This window comes from Somniosus microcephalus, chromosome 12 (assembly GCF_052327205.1).
Source record: "Somniosus microcephalus isolate GS21.2 chromosome 12, FLI_Smic_1.0, whole genome shotgun sequence".
Lineage (NCBI taxonomy): Eukaryota > Metazoa > Chordata > Chondrichthyes > Squaliformes > Somniosidae > Somniosus > Somniosus microcephalus.
The window spans coordinates 66,164,037-66,187,710 of NC_140998.1; the positions used below are offsets into that span (position 1 = coordinate 66,164,037).

At 44.0% G+C, this 23,674-nt stretch overlaps 1 protein-coding gene across 11 annotated transcripts in view; it reads right to left on the bottom strand.

The window, feature by feature from the left end:
* The window catches only part of eml1 (EMAP like 1), a 310,966-nt gene that overhangs the window by 74,204 nt on the left and 213,088 nt on the right, over nt 1-23,674 (bottom strand). For 7 of the 11 annotated variants that reach the window (XM_086003007.1, XM_086003002.1, XM_086003006.1 and 4 more), the window contains 2 exons: nt 11,509-11,638; nt 6,472-6,522 (listed from right to left, as the gene is read on the bottom strand). In XM_086003007.1, the coding sequence (XP_085859133.1) occupies nt 6,472-6,522; nt 11,509-11,638 (181 nt within the window). Of the gene's footprint in view, nt 1-6,471; nt 6,523-11,508; nt 11,639-20,385; nt 20,540-23,674 lie in introns of all 11 variants that reach the window. The other 4 variants (XM_086003008.1, XM_086003009.1, XM_086003004.1 and 1 more) reach the window with 2 other exon arrangements.

The following is a 23,674-nucleotide window of genomic DNA, read 5'->3' on the forward strand; positions in this document are numbered from 1 at the left end:
AAGGGCACAGAGGTATCATAGTAAAAAAAATTCTTAAATCGCACTATCCATGCTTTCTTTTGGAAGTCCTGGTTGCCCTGCTCGGCTGAGGGCTTGTGGAGCGGCTACATTCATCTTCTGCCATTGGCACAAGCCATTCCCTGAGAGGGGGCCTAGAACTGACTTGCAATAAGCCGCCGACGGGCGGCCCTTGCACTTTCTGCCTCCCTCCTGTGCTGGTCCTCCTCCTCCTCCTCCTCCTCTGGTGGTCCTCCAATGTCTGCTGGCAGTGGCTGAGTCCTGCGGATAGCCAGGTTGTGCAGCATGCAGCACACGACAACAAAATGGGAGACTCGCTCAGGCGAGTACTGTGGGCTCCTCCGGAACGATCCAGACAGCGGAACCGTTGCTTCAGCACGCCGATTGTTTGCTCAATGATGTTCCTGGTTGCTTGATGGCTGTCATTGTATCCCTCTTCAGCAGGGGTGCTGGGCGCACGGAGTGGGGTCATCAGCCAGGTGCACAAAGGATAGCCTTTGTCCCCAAGAAGCCATCCTCGTGGGCGAGGCTGGGCCTCGAACATGTATGCCACAGAAGTCTGGCGCAGGATGAAGGCATCGTGGCTGCTGCCTGGAAAGCGGGCATTGACAGCTAGGGTGAGCTGCCTGTGGTCACACACCAACTGCACGTTGAGCGAATGGTAGCCCTTCCGGTTGCGGTAATCCTCGGCATTCTCTAGAGGTGCCCGCAAAGCCACATGCGTGCAGTCAATGGCGCCCTGCACCATGGGGAAGCCTGCTAATGCTGCAAAGCCCATTGCACGCTGTTGCTGCTTGTCAACGGTCATGGAGAAGGAGATGAACTGATGTCTCCTTCTGAAAAGGGCATTGGTCACCTGGCGGATGCAGCAATGTACCGCAAACTGGGAGATGTTGGAAATGTCCCCAGTAGCGGATTGGAAGGAGCCAGTGGCATAGAAGTTGAGAGCCACCGTCACCTTCACTGCCACCGACAGAGACGTCCTGCTCCTCAGCTGTGGCTGCAGATCTCCGCAAAGCAGGTGGCAGATCTCAGTGACCACCGCCCTTCTGAATCGCAGCCTCCGAACACACTGCTCCTCAGACATGTTCAGATATGAGAACTGCTGGCGGTATACCCTGGGTGGGTAAGGCCTCCTTTGCCGACGCCTGTTGCACCTTCTCCGTCTGGCCATGACTGGCACTCTCTCACGGCGTCTCTGAGCCCTTTGAATGCAATGGAGAAGCCCAATGTTTCCACCCATTGCAGCCCCCATTATATGTTTCCAATCAATGCTATGGCTCTGAAGTTAAAGACAAGTGCAAAGCTGTGGCCTGAAGCCACAAGTACCTGTGCGAGTGTTGAGCCAAACCAGAAAGCTCTCTACCTTTGTCTCTCTCCATAGATCCGTCTCTCACAAAGAAGGAGTGGTGCAAAATGCTGCCATTTATACTGCAGGAGGAGTGCCCTTTAACTAGCGCCCCCCGCGCCCCGCAGCGACTGGGAACCGTTCCCCTCTACCGGTCACTAGGGGCGCCAGGCGCACAATAGGCCGGCGCCACTGAATTTCCGGTTTGGGGCGCACAAAGGGCGTTGCACCATGAAATGACATCAGGATCTGCGCGCGCAGCTGAGCGCACGCAAAGGTTTTGCGCCGCCGCGAAACCTTAGCTGAAGTTCGCGAGAGGCGCAGATCGCGCTGCACCCGGGCGCTAGCCGTTTAGCACCCCACATCTCCTCCTCCTAAGGCGCTAGCGGCTGGCGCAAACCACTGAATTTCTAGGCCTATATCTTTAAAAAACCGTAAGAATTTTGAGGACATTCTGTGTGCTTCTACTAAGTTTGTGGCTAATTTTCCACATTTTTTCTATTACATATCAAGAGTATAGTTGAAGAGTAAAGAAACTCTGCTCCAATACAAAGATGAATTTGTTTGGAAAAATTCTGTGTATATTTTCTGCCACAGGATTCCTTATTAAATTTATAATATTAAATCTATGCTGGCTATACTCTACTAACACAGAATAATGTGTGTCGCTGACCCAATTGGATGAACCCTGGGTGTTTCTTTTCAGAGCACATTCTCTGCAGGTGTATGAGTTTCTTGAAATTCTGGCTATTTTTATGTGGTTGGGCTGGAATGATCTTCGTAGCTGAGGTAGCTGAAGTGGTCTCTTGAGATTTATGTGAACATTGGTTCTAATCTTTCCTTCTTTACTGATCGTATTGATGTTGAGAAACTAAGTGCTGGATTTTATGAATGGAGACGTCTTGGAGGCGGGACTGCTGCTTGCCTGGTTTCAGTCCCGCCTCTATCAGCCTCTGGCAAACCAGCGGGATCTTCCCCTGATTGACCCGGCGGGCTCAGCAGGCCAATTAGGGGAAGTCAGTGACAGAGCACATCAATGTATGACGTGTGATCTGTCAAGAATTTTTGAAAGAAGGAATGTCATCGTTTGACAGCTCTGTGAAGCTGTCAAACACTGACATTCTGTGTAGTTTGATGAGCCCTTATGTTCAGGACTCATCAAACCTTTCTACTTTGTAGAAATCAGATGAATGTTGGATCGGGGGATCCAACAGCCAGTCTGTGATCTCTACAATGGAGATGTTGGGACTCCGGCTCCACAGCGGCTGAAGGCTGTAGGCAGAAACAAAGGTAAGTTAACATTTTTTAACACTTTACACTCACCTCACATATTCACCACTCCACACTTGTACCCATCACTAACCTCTACATTGCACTTTCAGACCCCTCCAACCCCCGCAGACCTCCTACTCGGCTCCTACACCCTGGCGGGGATCCTCCAGGTCAGGAATCCCGCACTTCAGAACAAAAAATGGGGATAATCCTATTTTCTGCCTGTTAACAGGCAGCTAATAGGCTTTAATCCCTTTCCGCCTCCAAGGAGATGGGACCCGGGGCAGGGCGGCTTCCCGCCTCCTGGCAAGAGGGCACGGAGGCAGGTTGGGGGCGGGATGAAATAAAATGCGTGAAAGAATATCTGTGCGGTGTTATGGGTTACAGCATTGCCCTTACATTTCTGGTTAGCGGGTTTGCCACCCGCCCCCAAATTCTGCAACTTTACCGGCAGTCCCGCCTCCATACCCGCCTCCTCGGGGCTGAGAAAATCCAGCCCTAAATGTTTTCTATTGTGTTTTCCATTCTTCGTTTGTTATTAGCATGGAAGTTGCAAAAGACAATGACAAAGTACATGTCATTTTTCTTCACTAGCTGTCCAAATGAGAAACAGATCGTCAGTATACCTCCAACACATCACAGAACCATGTGCACACTGGGAGAGAAACCTTTATTCTAGCTCAGCCATGTAAAATTTAACACATTATGGTGATATCTTTGTTCCCATAGCAATTTTACCATCCTTAAATCATTCTTTGTTGAATGCAAAATAGTTGAGATGAAATAAAATGCGTGAAAGAATATCTGTGTGGTGTTATGGGTTACAGCATTGTCCTTACATTTAAGAACATAAGAACATAAGAAATAGGAGTAGGAGTAGGCCAATTGGCCCCTCGAGCCTGCTCCGCCATTCAATAAGATCATGGCTGATCTGATCCTAACCGTCAATCTACTGGTTCTCTCCCAGTGTACAATTTCTGGTTAGCCTGGTTTAAATCCAGCCCAGACTGACAGGATGAAAGTAGCCTTTGTAAGATTCCTCAACAACATCAATTTGCATTTATATAATGCCTTTAACGTAGTGGAACTTCCCAAGGCGCTTCACAGGAGCATAATCAGACAAAAATTGGCACAGAGATAAAGAAAGAGACATTAGGACAGTGACCAAATGCTTGGTCAAAGAGGTAGGTTTTAAGAAGATTCTTAAAGGTGGAGAGAGGTGAAGAGGCAAAGAGGTTTGAGGACAGAATTCCAGAGCTTAGGGCTTAGACGGCTGAAGGCATGGCCGTCAATGGTGGAGCGAAGGAAGTGGGGTATACACAAGAGACCAGAGTTGGAGGAAAGCAGAGTTCTCGGAGGGTTGCAGGGCTGGTAGAGGTAACAGAGATAGGGAGCTGTGAGGATATGGAGGGATTTGAATACAAGGATGAGAATTTTAAATTCGAGGCGTTGGTGGAATGAGTTTGGATACTCTTGATCAAGGCCCTAAGTGGCACAAGTCTAAAGCACAGAACAGGTTACACTTCATTACTGAATCACACTAAACTGGCAGTCTCACTCAAAGAGGCCATAAGAGATTTAGAAATGGGAATGTAATAGTGGTCCAGTACGGGCAGTCTTCTGGGTCTAAGTTTACAAAATATTTTGGGGGTAGAACGGAGGGTGCTTAATTTGCTTCTGAAACATGCAGCACCAGACCTGGTGCCCAAACTGAGGACAAAAAGTGAAAAAGTAGCATTCCACAGATTGAGGAACATAAAAATGTTGAAAAATTTTTAAAAAGGGAAAATTATGTCACCAAGTTTTGTTAATGGGTCTATAAGTTAAGGCAGTTACTGTACATAGAATTACATAGAATATACAGCACAGAAACAGACCATTCTCCCAACCAGTCCATACCGGTGTTTATGCTCCACTCGAGCCTCCTCCCGTCTTTCCTCATCTAAATCTATCAGCATAACCCTCTATTTCCTTCTCCCTCATATGCTTATCTAGCCTCCCCTTAAATGCATCTATACTATTTGCCTCAACTGCTCCCTGTGGTAGCGAGTTCCACTTTCTCACCACTCTCTGGGTAAAGAAGTCACAAAAATATTAAAAAATAAACAGTATCACATCACTACATCTATTGCAGCTTGACAATAGCTATTACACACTTTATTTTATTACTTATAGCACCGAATGCCCTCCATTACATCCTGCACCACATGTCCCATGTCTCACGCAAATTCGTAACAAAACTACCCAAACAACAAAGTAAACTTTATCTAAAAAACACCATTACTGAAACGAACTGAGTACTGGAAGGAAATGGAATGATGCACTTTTTTGAGGCAGGCCTCACTTATAGGAAGAACATTTTACCCTGCCGGAGAGTCCTGTGGTGTATCAGGGAGAATATTACTAGCTTGTTGCGCACGGGTTTCTAATCACTACACAAATGACGTTTGAAGATTATTATCTCGCTAGTTTGAATGGAATATTGGAATAATTAACTTATGCATTTCTAGCTGCTATACTTGTTACTTAAAAATCTTAAAATCATTTACCCAAGAACCTGTGAGATTTTTCTGGAGTGTCTAAAGAGCATGAAATGATGATTACGTTCATTCAGTGAATGATGTAGTGTCTCCATTTCTATTGTATCAGCTGCCATGTATAATCAAGTCATTTATTGCATCTCTAATACCAGCTACTGTGGTACACTGATGAAAAATGAAAGCCTGTGTTGAATTCATTTTCCTGAGATCTGCTCTCATCAAAAATACCTTGTAGCCAGTGACATAATAGGCAGTAAAACAAAAAGGAAAAATTGTTCCATTAGAAACCCAGAATTGCATTCAGTAAAACTTCCAGTCATTGTATTGTAGCTTTAAACTGCTGAGAGTTGTACTTTTGTACCATTAAGGACATACTACAGCTTCCAGGAATGGAATTATCCAAACTAATGGAAAAAGAACCAGAGTAGAACCAGTAGCAAATGTATTCCCGATCAGAGGAATTGAGTGCTCATGTGTAAAAGCAAAGCAATCCCTGGTCTTCTGCAAAAACCCTTTTTAATAGAAACCTCTCTGATCGCTTGCATGTCGAGTCTGTACCTACAGCATACTTAATTTCTACCTCATGCTAATTTTCATTGCTCAGGAAGAAAACATTGCTTTGTCATTTAATGGTGTAAAATAATTTTGAACAAAGCACAACTTTAACTGTGACTTATTTCCTGAATCACTGTGTAAGCGGAAATAAGTATTGATTTCTGTGTCGTTCTATAGCCTAAAGAGAGCAAATAATACTCATAAATATAAGATCCAGTTTAACCAAATAAATCCAGCCAAAAATAGACAGCTGCCACCGAGATAACAAGAGGAATTCTTTGGATTTATCAGCGGGACCCATATTGGGAAGCTGTGTGGTGATCTAAACCACAAATCTCAGGTTAAGGTAAAACAGATGTGCACAATAAATGCTCTCCTCCGGTGGAGTGTGCTGCTCATATGGGAAGATGCTATTTGAGGGCATTGCATGTTTGATGCTGTTTTTTCCCTCCAGTCCTGTTCAGCATATAGCAACAGATTGACAATTGCTAGCGTGGCAAATGTCAATGGTTTCCTGTACAGCCCAGTTTAACACCTCTTTATTCAGTCCAGTCAAGTTCTTTAGGTTATTCCAGCTGCAATGAAAAGTACCTTTTTTTCTAAATGTAATTGCTGCACTTTATAGATACCCTGCTTGTAGCCAGATAAGAGTGCCAGGAAATGTGGAAAAAGAGATATGTGCATTAGCAGAGTGCACTGTACAACTTTCTATTTCAACTGATTCCAAGGTAACCTCACCTTTTAGCAGTTTTATTCAGTTTAGGCATACTAGTCAGACACCCTTGCTTGCTACATCCAGAAATGAGATGCAATATGGAAAGAGAAGAAAAATGAATGTCATGTAGGCGACAAGAAGGAAGAAAATCTTATGAAAACATACAGTATCTAGTTGAAAACAATCGACAGTAAATGTTAGACAAGGATGGTCGTAAAGGAAAAGGTGACAATTCAATTCAGTAGCCTTGTTCTAGTGAAATATAAACATTCTCAGTGATATACAACACTATGTAGATTTAAAAAACTCCAACTGGGCTAAATACAGTACTGTTAATAAATGTGTCACCTCCGTTAACATGCATGTCCATTGACAACAGGGTTACGCACAGTGACTGCTGTGAGACAGGCATTTTGTGCTGTTCTAGCCAGGGCTCCTGGAATCTTGTGGGAAAATAAGATGGATTCTACAGAGAGTCTAAATCATAGAATCATTTACAGAAGGAGGCCATTCAGCCCATCGTGCCTGACCCCACTCTTTAAAAGAGCTATCCAATTAGTCCCACTCCCTCACTCTTTTCCCCCATAGTCCTGCAAATGTTTCATTTTCAAGTATATATCCAATTCCTTTTTGAAATTTACTATTGAATCTGCTTCTACCAACCTTTCAGACAGTGTATTCCAGATCATAACAACATGCAGTGTTAAAAAAAATTCTCCTCATCTCCCCTCTGGTTCTTTTGCAAATTATCTTAAATTTATGTCCTCTGGTTATCGACCCTCCTGTCAGTGGAAACAGTTTCTGCTTATTTACTCTATCAAAAGCCTGCAATTTTGAACACCTCTATTAAATCTGCCCTTACCTTTCTCTGTTCTAAGGAGAACAATCTCAGCTTCTCTTGTCTCTGCATGTAACTAAATTCCTTCATCCCTGGTACCCTCATCCCTGGTACCATTCTGGTAAATCTCCTCTGCACCATCTCCAAGGCTTTGACATCCTTCTTGAAGTGTGGTGCCCAGAATTGGACTCAATATGCCAGCTAAGGCCTAACCAGTGATTTGTAAAGGTCTAGCATGAAGCATTTATCTGCTGCACTTGGGATTCAACTATTTAATCTAAATCTGAAGCCCATAGTAAATTTAAACTGAATTTGTTTTTGTAGATATGCAACCATGAATTACAGGGTAATAGGGTAATTCTGGGCCTAGTCACCAGATAACACACACACAAAATGCTGTACAACAAGCATACAAAGGTATTGCTTTTTTCCACATGCATGAGACCCTTTTGCCACTTATAGTGGAGTAGTTTTGCTCTCTGAGCCTGCTGTAACAGAAAGGAAGTAACAATAGAAATACCTCACTTAACCTCCTGCAGCAAAAAAACACAGCAAAGTTTTCAGTGCTACCTCTAGCCATGGAGCACCACCAAAGCTCAAGCCTGTTACATCTGAAGGTTTGGATGAAACAGTATGGACAAGAACAAGCCACATTTAAAAGTAAAAATGGAATAATACATAGGCAACAAAAAACCAACTGTCTATGTTGCTCAAGAGCCAGTGGCTAGTTTGGCATATGCTCACAGTGACTTGCTCACCATTTTTCCATTCTTTTCTATTGGGAATGACCTAGGTTGGACCATGTGCTCACTCTGCCTCTCCAACCCCTCCTAGCCAGTGCAGTCAAGATCAGGGACTTGCCATGAGGAGACATGAAATGCACAGCCATCACAGGCGCATCAAAACACTATGACACCACAGTGCTATGCCCTTGCCATCCGCTCACTGCAACACAATCAAAATTGGCGCAAAAGTAAAATTTTGTTTCTGTCACAAAAGTGCAAATCAGTCACATTGTGCGTACACTGAGGAACCTCTGGATCGATTGATGAGGGAGGTTAACCATTGTTTCTTACAAACACCTTCATATTAAAAAAATAAAAACCATCTGAAAAATCGCAGGAGTTCTCATTTTAAATGCAAAGGTCAGAGCCAGTGGAAGGCCCATCGGAAAGCTCGTTAATGAAGCTCAAAAACATCTTTATTTAACAATTCCATCTAATTAGCTGAAGGAAGATTTCCCTTAATGGTGACTCATAATTGATATGGTAGGAAACATATCTTGACTAGCAATCTAGAACACACTAGCCACTAAGGAGGTCAAAATGAAAGCAATCTTTGTAGGATCCCAGCTTTGTGCTACTCCAGCTAATCAATACAATATTAATTTGACCATCTGGGACAGCATTTGCCTTTTAATCCCGTCGCACCAGTTGTTAATGAAAAAGAGTTTTATCCATTGAGCAGCTTATTCTGATTTTAAAAACGACCTTTGTGTCATGATTAACAGTACTTTAAAATTACTTATGAACTGCAGCTAATAATACTATGTCCTTGCTGCATTTGCTGTTATGTATGGGTGTGCTGTGTCACTGTGGCATCCTTCGGTCTGTGTAGTCTTTTTCAAAGTAACTTAATTATTCAAGCAAAGCTATTCTGCATACATAATCATAAAGTCATTAAAATACTACCCACTGTCCAAATCAGCTGGGAATAAATTTATCCATGTAAATTAAAGGAAGACTCTTCCTGGGAAAGATGCCAAAACAGTAACAGCTGAAATAAAAAATGAAGGTAATATATGAATCCTTTAATGCTAATTTATGAAAACTTTAAGCCATAAAATAAATCATTTCATATACAACTATTGTATCTCACTAGTGGAAAGGGCTGGTAAGAGGCAGAAAGTACAGCTGACATGCAGGTTATATTTATGAGATGTTTTCATGAACAGAGCAATAAACCTGATAGAAAAGATTGCATCACTGGCTGAGTTACCAGAAGCTGCATAATCTCACAGTCACACAAGAGGACTTACCAACACATTCCTCCGTTACTGTATTGAACAGCTAAGTTAATCATTGGTCCATGGTTCAAATAAGCAAATTAAAAACTGACAATTGTACAAATATGAGCATACTGTTCTTTATTTCAAGAAACAAATCCATCTTTTGTTGATTTACTCAAACAATAGTACACCTGTGTTTGAGTGCTGTCAGAATCCATGCAGTCTTACTCACGTTCTAACTATCCTCACTGCATGTGTGTAATAGGCCTATTCCCCCAGTGGCCATTATGTTTTGCAGCAAACTTTAATTATAGCTATTAAATTGTGATACAGAATTAATCTGAAAAACATTTACCCAACTATCCACGCTTACCAAAGCTGTGGGTTTACGCCACAGGCTGCAAGATGTTCTCATGCCACCTCTACACACACACAAACCTTGGGAAGCAGCTGATTGCTTCACACAGTTTTCCTACAAAAAATCTGATGCACTGATGTGGAAAAATGGGTTCTGCTGTTCTGTAATCACTGCCTGATCTCATTACTGAAAGCCCAGTTAGGGAAAAGCCTTCGGTTTGTCACCAGCAGAGAGGCCAGCAAGAGAGAATGAGCAGTCCAGATCAGAGAACGAAAGAAGGCAACTTAGTCTTGTGTTCATTTAGTAAAATATCTTTTCAAATAAGAGTCAAACCTTATTTATACAAGGACCCAAATACAGAGAATCTTAATGAATCTTATTCCAAGAACTGAGGTACTCCTGTGTCTATAATAGTTTCCCTTAGAGAAATGATACAAAATGTTTAAATCATTACAGGATCCTAGTTTGCTAATCTTGTGTTCTAGGAATTCCAACAGGATTTGTTTGTGACACTATAAAACTTTGATAAAGCTCCCCTAACAGCTCAGTGGGTTTATTGAGTGAGTAGCTGATCGATCCAGACCAAGAATATCCTCAGTTTGATCCTCGGGCTGTGCTGAGTTAGCCAGCCTAAGCTGGGTGGGGGGTAACAGTGCAATAATTGCGCTCAGAATCCATGTTCGCGAGTGGGCAATTGGCCAGGAACCCCGCTCCTGGTTGCTATCCAGCAATTGAAAGTGCATGCGTATGACCATCTAAGGCCATGTTTGGACTAGGCTGTGATACCGCATGATCAGATAACCTACTGACACATCAATAATAATGAGCAAGGATCTGTTGCTTGTGGAGTCGTAATCCAGCAAAGAGTCAATACCTTCAAGAGTGGAGAGGACAAAATTATAAGGAAAAAATATCTGATTAAAATCCAGTGGCTATAGGTGACTGGATGTTGGAGCTTCTCAATTGAAAAGTATAGAAATTGTGGTAAATATCTTTGCTTAATATGTTGATACAAGCCATAAGATAAATAAAACTAAGGAAAGCCATTTGGTCTATATAAGCTCAACCTTCCAGTAAGACTTTACAATTTGCGCATCTAGAATGGGGTAAATTTTCATCTTTAGCGTTCCCGGTGGAGAACTACCCCTCCTAATGTAGTATCATCTATCAGTTTCACCCATTTTCATTTGATTTTCTGAATATAATTCATTAATGTAAATTAGAAACAATAGGAGTCCAACCCAGATCCAGAGTCACCCCAATCAGAACCTCCCCCCCGCCCCACCTCGACATAATTCCTCTAATTGTTTTCTACTCTTGAGTCAATTTGTTAGCCATTCCCAAATTTTACCCTGAATCCCCACATGTTAACTAGTAATCTTTCATGCTGAAGCTTATCAAATACTTTTTGGAAGTTTAGGTGATCACATCATGGGGCTTTCTTCAGTTACTTCCTCAAACGAGTTGGTCAGGCACGGTCTTCTTTATTTGAATGTGGACAATGACAGAAAGAATCCCCAGAATAAACCTAAAGCAAACTATACCAAGCTTAAAATTAAGTATGACAAAGTACAGTATATAACGGGAGTTGTGCAATATGATAGAATGTATAATATATAATGGGACATAATACATCATATAATCTGGCATAACAGACTATTGTATGGAGTACTGTATAATGGTGCTATTATTTGATGATATAGTAGATATAATTCTTGTGTCCTTAGAGATATAAAGGGATGCTTTTGGGACATGGAGAAGAAGTTTAGGACGTAGAGGTATTATGAGGGTATCTGAGGGATATAATAAAGGTTATAAATAGTACCTGCTGCTTTTTTGCCTGATTCCATTCTCACCTTTTGGTTGCTGGTGACGTATCCTTCCTGACTCCAGATGGAGATGGCAGAGAGCCACTTCCCTTCTTTGGTAGTACAGTTCCATTGTTAACTGTAGGCCTTAATGGCAGGGCTTGCACTAAGGGTCTTGCTGCAAAGCAAGCAAACAACATATTACTACCCTCTATAGAGTAAATGTTCCTCATGTTCTTGCAGTAAATGAAGTCAAATCTCTAGAATGCAATGGTTGTAACTTTTTCATTTGTTTTCACTTAGGAGATTAATACTCTAAGGGGGAAAGTTACTTTGCTATATTGTTCGGAACTGCTGGTTCTGTTCTACAAAAAAATTACAGCCTTGAAATTAAGTGGTGGGATAATCGAAGCAAGTGCTTAATTTGCTTGTCTGACATTCCTCTCTCTGCTATTTTAGTGGAGGCAACACCCACTTTAAAATAAATGGGTTAATGTCTTTGCCAATATAGCAGAGTGGAATTTGAGATGGATGCTTTAAGCATTTGTAAGCTTTCATACCTATTATTATCCCAGAGTATAATTTCAGAGCTCACCTTCTTAAAAGTTCATGCGCAAAGGAAGGAGAGTTAACACAAAAACATGTTCTGTTCTTTAATGTTACATATTCTGACTTTTAAACAAAATCATAATAAGAGTAATACTTTCTAAATATTCATTTAAGTTATTTGACATTGTGGTTTATTTCTCCTAAAAAGAAAACACAAACAGTACTGCAAGTATTTAACCCATGAATTCAACATTACACATGGCTTTATTTTTCTGGTTTACCATGGAAAGATTGATAAATCTAAAGTGGTGAGTGTCTGAGCAGTGAGGATTATTTCCAGGTTGCATTATCTCAAGGTAAAAATTATTATTTAATTTTTTTTCAGATTTTAGATAACATTCAAGAAACACACATTGGTGAGATAGCCATGATGAACCAAATTGACTAGATGGACATATTGGTCAGAATTCAGCTTTGGTTCAACAATGAAGGCGAAATTCTACAAAATAGCAGAAGATACTATAAATGAGTTCTTTCTGAATCAGGAGTGATAACCTAAGGGCTTGTATTAATATCATTGGATGGTGTGTGAAATGGCCAGAACTAAGCCAGCAGTTTAGGTGAAACTCAAGTTGGGCAGCCTGGATACCCCAACAAAAACTGGATGAAACACTAGAATCCAAAAATCATTAACCAATAACATTAGCAGCTAACAACAGGACCAGTTAAAACAAACACCCTATAACACCTTTGTGAAACAGGCTGCCATGCAGTTCATTCTGACCATGACACTTTTACAATATTTGTTGCAATAGTAGCAAATATAGAGATATTAGAAATTGGATTTTTCCTTTGTGCCTTTTTTGCTCCATTTGCAAACCTGCTTTGAAATTTTTCCTTAAACAATAGCAAAGGGAGGCTCATTTGTAATATTATCTTGTAAAAAAAACGAAGTATTGGGATGTAATTGTTAAACCAGGTAGAAATGGACTGCCAATTCACTTTGGCTGTTCAAGGCAATTATTAAGCACTTGTGTGTGTACGGAACTTGGGTTAATACTCTTGATGACTGAATGAAAAAAAGTGAGTTGAACGGGCATGGGTCAACTCTTTAAATAATGATTTATGGAGAATCTCCTATGGCATTGTGCACGGTAAGCCAGATAAGAACAAGAATAGTACACTATGTGATACAGATAAGAACAGAATTATGCCATGTACTTCACAATGTATTAATCTGCTTCTAAGGTGGAGCTTTGTGTAACCTTGTCTGTACCTTTGAAGCCACAAGTATGCAAATAGGCATAACCTGATGTTAGGTACATCTTCAGGTGTGTTAGAAAGTAATCATTTTTCTGTAGATTAGTATTTGCCTCTATTTCTTTGGGTCCTTCCAAAGGTCAGAAAACCAGCAAGAAATTACTGTCTTTCTTTCTCTTTTCTCAAATTTTTTTTTCCAGATTGTTTTGTATCGGAAACAACGGGGTCGATTTTATCCCAGGTGCGGGGAATTGGCGGGTTCCCTGAATTTAGTGATTCCGACACGATTGTAAATGGGTCTGTGAGATTGATGCAAATTTAACACAATTGGCCAATTGATTTCCAGCGTGTGGGAAGCCTTGGCAATTGAGTATTTCCAGTCAGAAAGTCGCAGAATATGACGTCATCATTGCTGCTGCTTTTAAGGTCCACAGCAAGCCTTGCTTCCTCTGCAGGCTTCCAACCTTCAACATTAAGATGGCACAGGAGCCTGCAGGAGGAACGGCCAGCGGGAGGGCCAGATCTGCGCCCAAATTTGATGAGGCTTCACTACAGGCATTACTGGATGGTGCTAGGGCCCACAGGGAGGTCCTCTTTCCTTCTTCAGGGAGGAAGAGGCCTCCCAGCCAGACCAAGGCTGTGTGGCTAGAGGTGGCAGGTCAAGTCAACTGCTTGGGGCTCACATGAAGAACGTGGTTGCAGTGCAGGAAAAGATTCCATGACTTTCTTCGCACTGGAAAAGTAAGTACTGTATGATGTTTCCATCACCCTCAATCTGATCCCCATTGCCTTTCCTCACCAGCACTCAGTTTTAGCAATCTCTTCCTGCACATCCCACTAGACACTCACATCCATGCACCCTTACCCATTCCCTCTCTCTCTATGCTCACATTCACAGAACTATGCCACCATGCAGCCCTCGCACTCCCTCTCACTCTGATGCTTTGACCACAACTGACAACACACAGGGAGGGCCCTTGGTATTGCAACCTCACGCCATCTTTGTCTCCTTCTAAGTATCTACGCTATGCAATCTCTGCACTCACTCCTTTATTCTCACTCAACCTCCACTTGTCTCCCTCATTGCAGGAAAAGAGAGCTCACAACAGGAGAGAGCGAGCCAGGACAGGAGGAGGGCCGCCCTCATTAGCCCAGCTCACCCCCTGGGAGGAAGGCATCCTGGAGATTGCCGGGGCTGACCGAGATGTGGACGTTGGGGAAGGACAGGCAGGAGCATCCCCGCAACCTGGTGACAGAATAGTTTTCCATCTCTCTCATTGGCATTGCATGAGTCGCTGATAATGATTCTGAAGCTACATCATATGGACTTATGATCATCTGCAAAATTCAATGTGCATGTAACCTTGGCATCACATCTCTAACTTTTTCCTTGACTCCCCCACAGGACCATTGAGAGCCCCCGTCCTTACTGTGCAGGAGGAAGAGCCTGAGCAGCCAGACTCCTCAGAGGAATCTGCAACCTCTGAGGGCGCAGCGTCAGCAGAAATAAGCGCACCCAGCACCAGCGCAGACACTCACACCTCGGTGGGACCTTCGGGACATAGAGTAGAGTTGTCACCTGGTGTATCACAGCTCACAAGTGAGCATCAGCAGATTGTGGAGACAGGGACAGCAGTGGAGAGTCCTCGTCGGAGGGCGCAGTACTCTGCCAGCTCGGCTCAGCTGCATGTCGACCCTCTGCCTCTGGGTCCATCCATAAGATCAGAGGTGATGGAACTCCAGGCACAGATGCAGGAGTCTCTGGCAGGTTTTGTCTCTAGGGTCGCTGTGAGTGTGGAGCGAATGGAGGAGTCCATAGCGAACATGAGCAGAGCCTTTGTGGAGTCATTGGCGCATGAACGCATCAACACGGAAAGGACGGCTACCTACGTGGAAATGATTGCTGCCTCCGTGGTAAGGTTGGCTACGGTAGAGGAGAGGAGGGCTACGGCCATGGAGGAGGTTAGTCGCCAGGGTATGGAAAACATGGTGAGTGTTCAGAATAGAATGACATCTCTTGAGGAGCGATGGGCATCTATTGAACAGAGAAACCAGACCTTCATGGAAGTCCTTCTGAGTAGGACTGCCAGTGCAGATACGGGTCCCCATGGCCCCCCTGATGTGCAGCAAGCTGCTCTCAAGCCACTTGCAGGCACTGAGGGGGACCTGACCCATGAGAGGAAGGTTGGTGGCAGACCTCAAGGAAGTGGGGGCTCCTCTCCAAGCGCTCACACTTCCATGCCACTGCAGAGCCCTCGGTCAGTGCCCCGCCGGAGTACACACCCAAAGGAGATAGAGGTCTCAACCCCTGCACAGCCGCAGGAGCAGCAGACTGCTGGCGAGCCCTCACAGGCTCGCCATCCCAGAGGACGCCTGCCAAAGGTGTCGAGACAGGAGCAGCAGGAAAGTGAGCAAGTGGCCTCCACATCTGCTGAAGCCACAGGGGAACCACTACGTAGGAGCACGCGTAAGAGGAAAATTCTGCACAAATAGTCACAAGGGTAGTCACTTGGGTGAAATGCTGTGTATTTTGTGAAAATGCCATCAGTTGTGTGTTTTTCATAAAAATTCTGATGGCAACTTCTGCAGTTGTGGCATGTGTCATTTCACGAATGGGGCTGGAGGTCCTCTAATGCCAAGAGGGGAAGGAAAAAAAGGCCTCCCATGCTTCTGGTAGGTGCCTCAGTTGAGGAAGTGCTGAGTGAGGGTGGCGAGAAGAGTCTCGCAGGAGGTCACACTGGAGAAGTGTGTGAGGCTGCAACCTTCCGCAGGTGTGGCTAGGCCTGGTAAAAGTTCCCCCAGACCTAAGACAACAAAGTCCTGCCACCTGCAAATGATGACTGATCAAATATCCTCTTTAATGTTGGGCCTGCAGCTGATAGTCAGCAAGCCAATAGTGTTCATGCCAGGTTTCACAGGCGTGATCCCCACCAGGCGCGTTTTATGAGGGAAAAGGGTTAAACAGGCAAGGGCCTGTTAAAATGGGATTATAAAGGCCAATCAGTGCTGTTTAAGGGCCCTAAAGACCAGTCCCGCCTGTTGCAGGCGGGACTGAATCGGGTCAATCAGACACACCTAGGTTAAAATGGCGTGGAGGCGGGAACCAGGCGGGGGGTCCCGACCCCCAGTTTTTGCGATTTTAACCCCCCGTCCGCCTCACGGCCCAATGAAAATCGAGGCCAACGTGTGAAACGTTGTGTAATGTCTGAGATGTCACGACATGCACAAGATGCAAGACTTTAATATATGTCAATATATCCATATAGGTTTATTGTGTGCATATGTGGTAAATGTTTTACAAAGGTAGATGATTCATTTTTAAATTATGAAAATTATTAGCAAAATTAAAGGATGGCAGGGTAATGTTGTCTTATGAATGTTGAACACACGGCATCAAATTCCTCTCTTTGCTACTTTAACAGAAACATTAACCTGTTTATTTTACCATCTCTGTTAAAATAGCAGGGAGAGGAATTTGATACACACATAGTAAGTGTTCACATGATTTATACTGTCAACAGTAATTTCTGCCCTAATATGTTTGTTTTTTTATGATCTCACTTTTAAGAACAAAGCCTGTACTTTCCTCTGCCAGCCATCCATTGTAGTGGTGTCAATCGGGTAGCAAAAAATAGGCAGGAATTCCATACTACTGATTTAGTTTCCAAGGGATGAGGGACCAGGGATATCAGTACTATCCACCTCAAAAAGACAGGTACTTTATTTAAGTATTTACTTGGGGGCTGTCCATCCTGCGTGTCATTTTCTGCCATTCTGGTATGTAAGATGTCAGATATAAATCACACCTCCATGAAATAGATAGTCAGGGTTGCTAGGCAGTGGTAAGTAAAACAAAGGTCATGAAAAGGACACCGTAATATTAAGTGTATTTCACCCATTTTAAAAAAATCATTTTTCTGATTTTTTTTCCCTCTCTGCTGGCACTTACAGCCTTTGAGCCAATTCTTGTAAAGGAATTTCTGCCGCAGCAGCATTGCTAGCAGCAATGGGAATCCCGTATCTAGGATGTTTGAGAGGACCAACAAAGGCATGTCAAGCAAGTCAGTTTGAACAAGAGGTGAACCCATCTGCAGACAGAGGTAAACATGCCTTACTTTGGCAGACAGTTGGTGCATGAGAAGGCTTTTCTTTGCAAAGAAAGCTGTGAGAGCAGATCCAATGGTATTGCTAAGGTATATGAATACCTGCCTAACTTTATTTTTGGATGTTGCCTCAGAAGCAATCACAATATGTGGAGTTTTCAGTGGCATTGCATTAAAGAAGGCTTGTGATCAACAGCAAATATACCCTGATTGGCTGGACCTGCCGAGATACCACCAACCATATCTGCAGGCTCTGGCACACCTACTTGGAAATGGCCTTGGGGAACTGTCTTTACAGAGTTTGGGTCATTAGACACCCAGTTGTAGAACTGTGCTATTTGCTGGAAGGACTCCTACTGCCACCATACAGAATTGGGTCGGCACATCCAGTGAGAGTCGTGGTCAGCTGTGGTCTGTAACGTGGTTCGATTTCCTTGCAGTCAATCCATGGGGATTGTGCTATGGAGTGTCACAGACAGACACCTTTCTCACAAGCCCCTCTTACAACACTACCTCCCCTATAGCAGCTACAAAACAGGGAATTGAGGGCTGAGTTGTTGTATCAAAAAAGATTTACTACTGTATAATGATAGCAGAACCTATCAAAAAAGATTGAACAGGCTGGGGCTGTTTCCTCTAGAAAAGAGAAGATTGAGGGGTAACCTGATAGAGGTCTTTAAGACGGGTTCGAATCCGGCCTCGGGTGACTATCTGTGTGGAGTTTGCACATTCTCCCCGTGTTTGCGTGGGTTTCCTCCCACAGTCCAAAGATGTGCGGGTTAGGTTGATTGGCTGTGATAAATTGACCCTTAGTGTTAGGGGGATTAAATACGTGGGGTTACGGGGATAGGGTGGGATATGTGTTGGTGTAGGGGTTACGGGGATCGGGTGGGATATGTGTCGGTGCAGGCTCGATGGGCCGAAATGGCCTCTATCTGCACTGTGGGGTTTCTGTGATTCTGTGATTAAGAAAGGGTTTGATAGGTAGACATGGAGAAGATGTTTCCGCTTACAGGTGAGACCAGAACTAGGGGTCATAATTATATGATAGTCACGAATAAAACCAATAGGGAATTCAGGAAAATCTTCTTTACCCAGAAAGTGGTTAGAATGTGGAACTCGCTATCACAAGGAGTAGTTGAGGTGAATAGCGTAGATGCATTTTAGTGGAAGCGAGATAAACGCATGAGGGAGAAAGGAATGTAAGGATATGTTGATGGGGTGAAGAAGGGTGGAAGGAGGCGCGTGTGGAGCATAAGCACCAACATGGACCTGTTGGGCCGAATGGCCTGTTTCAGTGCTGTAAATATTATGTAATATCACTTGTCTGCAGACTTGGGTTGCCTTTCCCTTCATTTGGCAGCACGGTGGCATAGTGGTTAGCACTGTTGCCTCACAGCGCCAGAGACCTGGGTTCGAATCCGGCCTCGGGCGACTGTCTGTGTGGAGTTTGCACATTCTCCCCGTGTTTGCGTGGGTTTTCTCCGGGTGCTCCAGTTTCCTCCCACAGTCCAAAGATGTGCGGGTTAGGTTGATTGGCTATGATAAATTGACCCTTAGTGTTAGGGGGATTAAATACGTGGGGTTACAGGGATAGGGTGGGATATGTGTTGGTGTAGGGGTTACGGGGATCGGGTGGGATATGTGTCAGTGCAGGCTCGATGGGCCGAAATGGCCTCTATCTGCACTGTGGGGTTTCTGTGATTCTGTTTCTGTGATTTCTGTCTGTCACTTCTTAGCCCCTCCCCCATAGGTAAAATTTGCTAATAGGTCGAGATGTCTTCTGATCCTTTCCAAAGGCTTTCAGAACTTCTGTCCTCCATTCTGACATTTCCCTTCAATTTTGTTCATGCCGTTAAAAGTAAGTTGCATGGAATTTTCCACTCCAACTACTGGGATCCCTATACCCTTCCACATCTGCAACTGGAACTATGCAAATGAACTAATCCTAGAAAATTGGATATAAACAGCACACTTCCATTTCAATCTGTCTAAAACCTGCCAATTGCAATTCTAAACAATGCCAATTTCAGGATTAAACATCATCGGCTCTGAAATATCATCCATGGAAGAATTAAAACCATGGGGGAGAAATTGGGTATCTTTGCGCCTCCGGGGGGCGATAACGGGGTGCTAAGCACTTACCGCCCGGGCGCGGTGAGAATATCGGCTCCTGCTAAATTCGGTGGGAGGTTTGCGGCGGCGGTATGGCGTTGCGCCCCGATCTCCTTCGCCCGGAGATCGTGACATCATTGCCGTGCGCATTTTGTGCCCCTGACCTGAACTTCGGTTTCGCCCCCTGCAGCATCGCCGGGCGACAACACCGGCAGCTGCAGGAGGCGTTCATCGGGAGGCCGATCGCTTCGGGGTGGGGGGGGGTACTTAAAGGCGAGGTGGCCGAGGTAGGGGAAAAAAAATCAAATGCTCGTTCTCTTGTTTTTAAGCTTTTTTTCCCCAGTGCTCGATCAGCCCGGCACTCTGCTGCAGTGCATCGGGCTGATCGGGTCAGATCGCAGCTGCCGTCGGGGACCAGGTAAGGTTTCCCCTTGCAGAGCCTGCAGCGATGGCCTTTCCCTTTAAGGGAGGGAAGGAGCCTTCTAACGCGGCAGCGCTGCACGGCCCAGTGTGCACCTACCGCCCTGCCTGCTGCCTGTTGCGCTCCAGGAAGTGAAGTGCTTGATTTAGCGCTTCACTTCCTTCCTGGAGCGCAAAACCGAATATTTTAAAAGTTGAGAAGCATTAGCGTCTGCCGCTAATTTTTTCAACTTTTAAAAGTTAGTGCCCCAAACGGGGCTATAATGAATTTCTCCCCCCATGACTTTCTACACAACCATTCTCTACGATAGCTTTATATGTTACTTTCTTTGTGCTTTTGATCCTTTACATCACAGCCAGGAACAAACACGCTTGCAAACAGGCCTTTGAAGTTCTTCAATATCTTCTGGCTCATTGTCTTATCAAGCACATTAATTAAAATAGTGACATTGTGGCTTGTTAAGGGTTTGCCATTTACCAGGGGGATGTCATTTTCCCTCAGCACAGGATCAATGCGTGCCTTTTGAAAATCTTCTTTGCTTGTGTGTTAGTTGTTAATTCAGAGCAAAGAAATCAGCAGTGCTGCTGAGTGATGGCCGCTTGCCAGGACTCCTCTGTAGATGAACATGCTGCTGTAAATAGAACAGTCAGGACCATTCAGAACAAACCATTTGGCAAGTGGGCTCTACCCCTAATCAGACAAACTCATTCATTTGTTAGGAATCATAAATATTGTGATGCAACCACTAATAATTTTCCAAATAAAGCATTTAATTTTAAAAAACTACCTGTAAATTAGGGGCAAATGGAGTATTATTCCTGCTACCCCTCCTGGACCCCATTTTGAAGTGAACAGACTGAAGAAGCTGTGTCTCTATAATCCTGCTGGCTCCAATGCCTACATTAATTGTGCCTGCCATTGTACCTGATCTGGGGACAGGGTAGAGGGGGGAGCTTGTTTGCCTGACTGCTGCACTGGACCAGCTATTAAATGAAAGTAGCCAAAAATAATGTCAAAAAAAATACGCTTTGGAAGTTATGGGGTTGTTGAGTAAACACACGCGCGCTCAATACCACAAAATGAGAATGGACGTGGGCTCACGCTCAGTTCCTGACCTATGCTTGAATCGAGCGTTGAGGTCCGGGGTGGAAGCTGTGGCAGCTCCCTGCCGAGGGTGAAAATGAGAGAGTAAAGTGGTGCCCAGGTGGTCTCTGGCACGGTTTCTTAAATGGCTGTAAGAAGTATTGGGGATGGCCTGAAAGCAGCCCTTGGGCCTGTCCCCTCGACTGCAGGCATCAGGTTAAGCACATGAAGAAAAGGGGAAAACTTGCCTTGATGATACCATGAGAATGAAGAAAAAAATCCTGTTTGTGATGAAGATAAAATGGAGGGGTAGACCTGCCACTGGGGTTGGGTTTTCTTCCCAGTTGGCTACAGTAACACTGAAACCCAGTGCCCAAAATGGAGGGCGGTCCTGGCTGGAGAAGCAGTAGGAAGTTTACCGGTGGAAAGAGCTGGCAGGCTGTGCGGTTTTATCAGATCGGGAGCAGGAACAGAGCAGTAAGCTTTACCCCACCATATTAGGGGCGCTACCCAGTGACCCCAGTAAAAAATTCTCTCATAAATCTTATCTTTCACGGCTGTTGCCCTCAATTTTATTTGTTGTAACCCAACCAGTAATATCCTACAACATGGATTCCTCATATGTCTTCTGTAGCCTGAAAAGTCATCCCCTCTTCCAACTGCACTGAGCCTCTAGAATAAGTAACGAGATCACCGATATTTTCCCCAATATTATTCACAGAGTATTGGCTTGAGAAATTCACGATTAATCCTCTTCTTCATATACATAGTGACCTTGGCACCGTTATTCCACAATGTACACTGCGACATCCGGCTCTACCTTTCCACTGCCTCTCTCGAACACTCCACTGCCTCTGTGTAGTCATTTGCTTATCCAACATCCAGTCTTGGATGAGCCACACTTTCCTCCAGTTAAACACTGGAAAGACTGAAGCCATCATCTTAGGCCCCAGGACCAACCACCAGTTACATCCCCTCTCTGGCCACTGTTTCAAGTTGAACCACACAGTTCGCAACCTGAGCCTTCAATTCAACACCAAGCTTCCAACCTTGTGTCTTCTACATCACAAAGACTGCCTCCTTCCACCTCGGTAACAGTGCCTGTGTCCACACATACCTCAGCCCGTCTATTGCTGAAACCCTCATCCATGCTTTTGTCACCTCCAGCCTCAATTATTCCAATGCTCTCCTGGCTACCTTCCCAAGCTCCACCTTCCCTAAACTTCAACTCATCCAAAACTCTGCTGACCGCATCGTATCCCACATCAAGTCCCGCTTATATATCACCCCTGTCATTGCTGACCTACAATAACCCCATGTCCCTGAATATCTCCAATTTAAAATTCTCACCATGCTTCACAGCCTCACCCCTCATGATTTCCGTAAACTACTCCAGACTTAGAATCCCTCTTCTTCAACCTCACCTCACCGACTCTGGCCTTTTGTACATTCCCCCCCTTCACCCCACCATTGGCAGCTGTGTCACCTAGGCCCTATGCTCTGGAATTCCTCCTAAACCCCTCTGGCTCTCCACCTCCCTCTCCTCCTTAAAACCCACCTGTTTGACCAAGCTTTTAGTCACCCCTCCGAACATTTTCTTTGGCTCGACATCTATTTTTTTTATTACCCTTCCATGTGGGATGTTCTTCTACGTTAAAGGCAGTATAAAAATGCAAGTTATTTTTAATTAGTCTGGTATGTTGTGCAATTTGTGTAAACTGGATTTTTTTTGTCGTAAGAAATCTCGATCAAGACTCATTCGAATGTAGGGCTACAAATTATGCATCCATGTTTCATACACATCAATGCCCCAAAAAAGAGAGAACCAACATTGTACACTTCAAAACTAATTCATTGGCTGTAAAGTACTTTGGAATGTCCTCAGGATGTGAACGACGCTATATAAATGCAGGTTTGTTCTTTATGTGTATGAAGTAAAACCATTGTTGACACAGAAATATTATTGTGAGTCAGTTCATTATCTAAATGCTTTGTGCAGATGAAATTGCTGGAATCACTTCCCCAAACACTCGCCACTTGGTGGAATTGTTTCTGGGAAAACTTGAAAACACTACACAAAAAACAACACGACGATTTGGCCATTCAAAATGGGGACACATGGGTAAACCACTTTGAAAAATTATACCAGAAAAACACACTAAGACCAGAGCAACACCAAATATGCAAAAAACTGGAAAAGCTAGAAATGGCCATAAAAGATAACCAAAACCCGCTGGACGCCATAATAACAGAAAAAGAACTTCTTGAAAAACTCAAGGACCTGCGACCAGGAAAAGCCTGCGGGACAGACGGCATACTAAACGAGATGATTAAACACACAGACAACAAAATGAAACTGGCTATCCTAAAACTCTTCAACTTGGTTCTGAGTGTCGGTTATTTCCCTGATATCTGGAACAAAGGACTCATAACGCCCATATACAAAAGTGGGGACAAAATCGACCCAAACAACTATCGAGGCATCTGTGTAAACAGTAACCTGGGGAAGGTATTCTGTAGCATCATAAACAAAAGACTTATAAACTTCCTTGAGGAGCACAATGTCTTGAGTAAAAGCCAAATTGGATTCCTGCCAAACTATAGAACATCCGATCATATCTTCACCCTACAGACCCTAATTGACAAACACGTTCACCATAACAAAAGCAAAATCTACGCATGC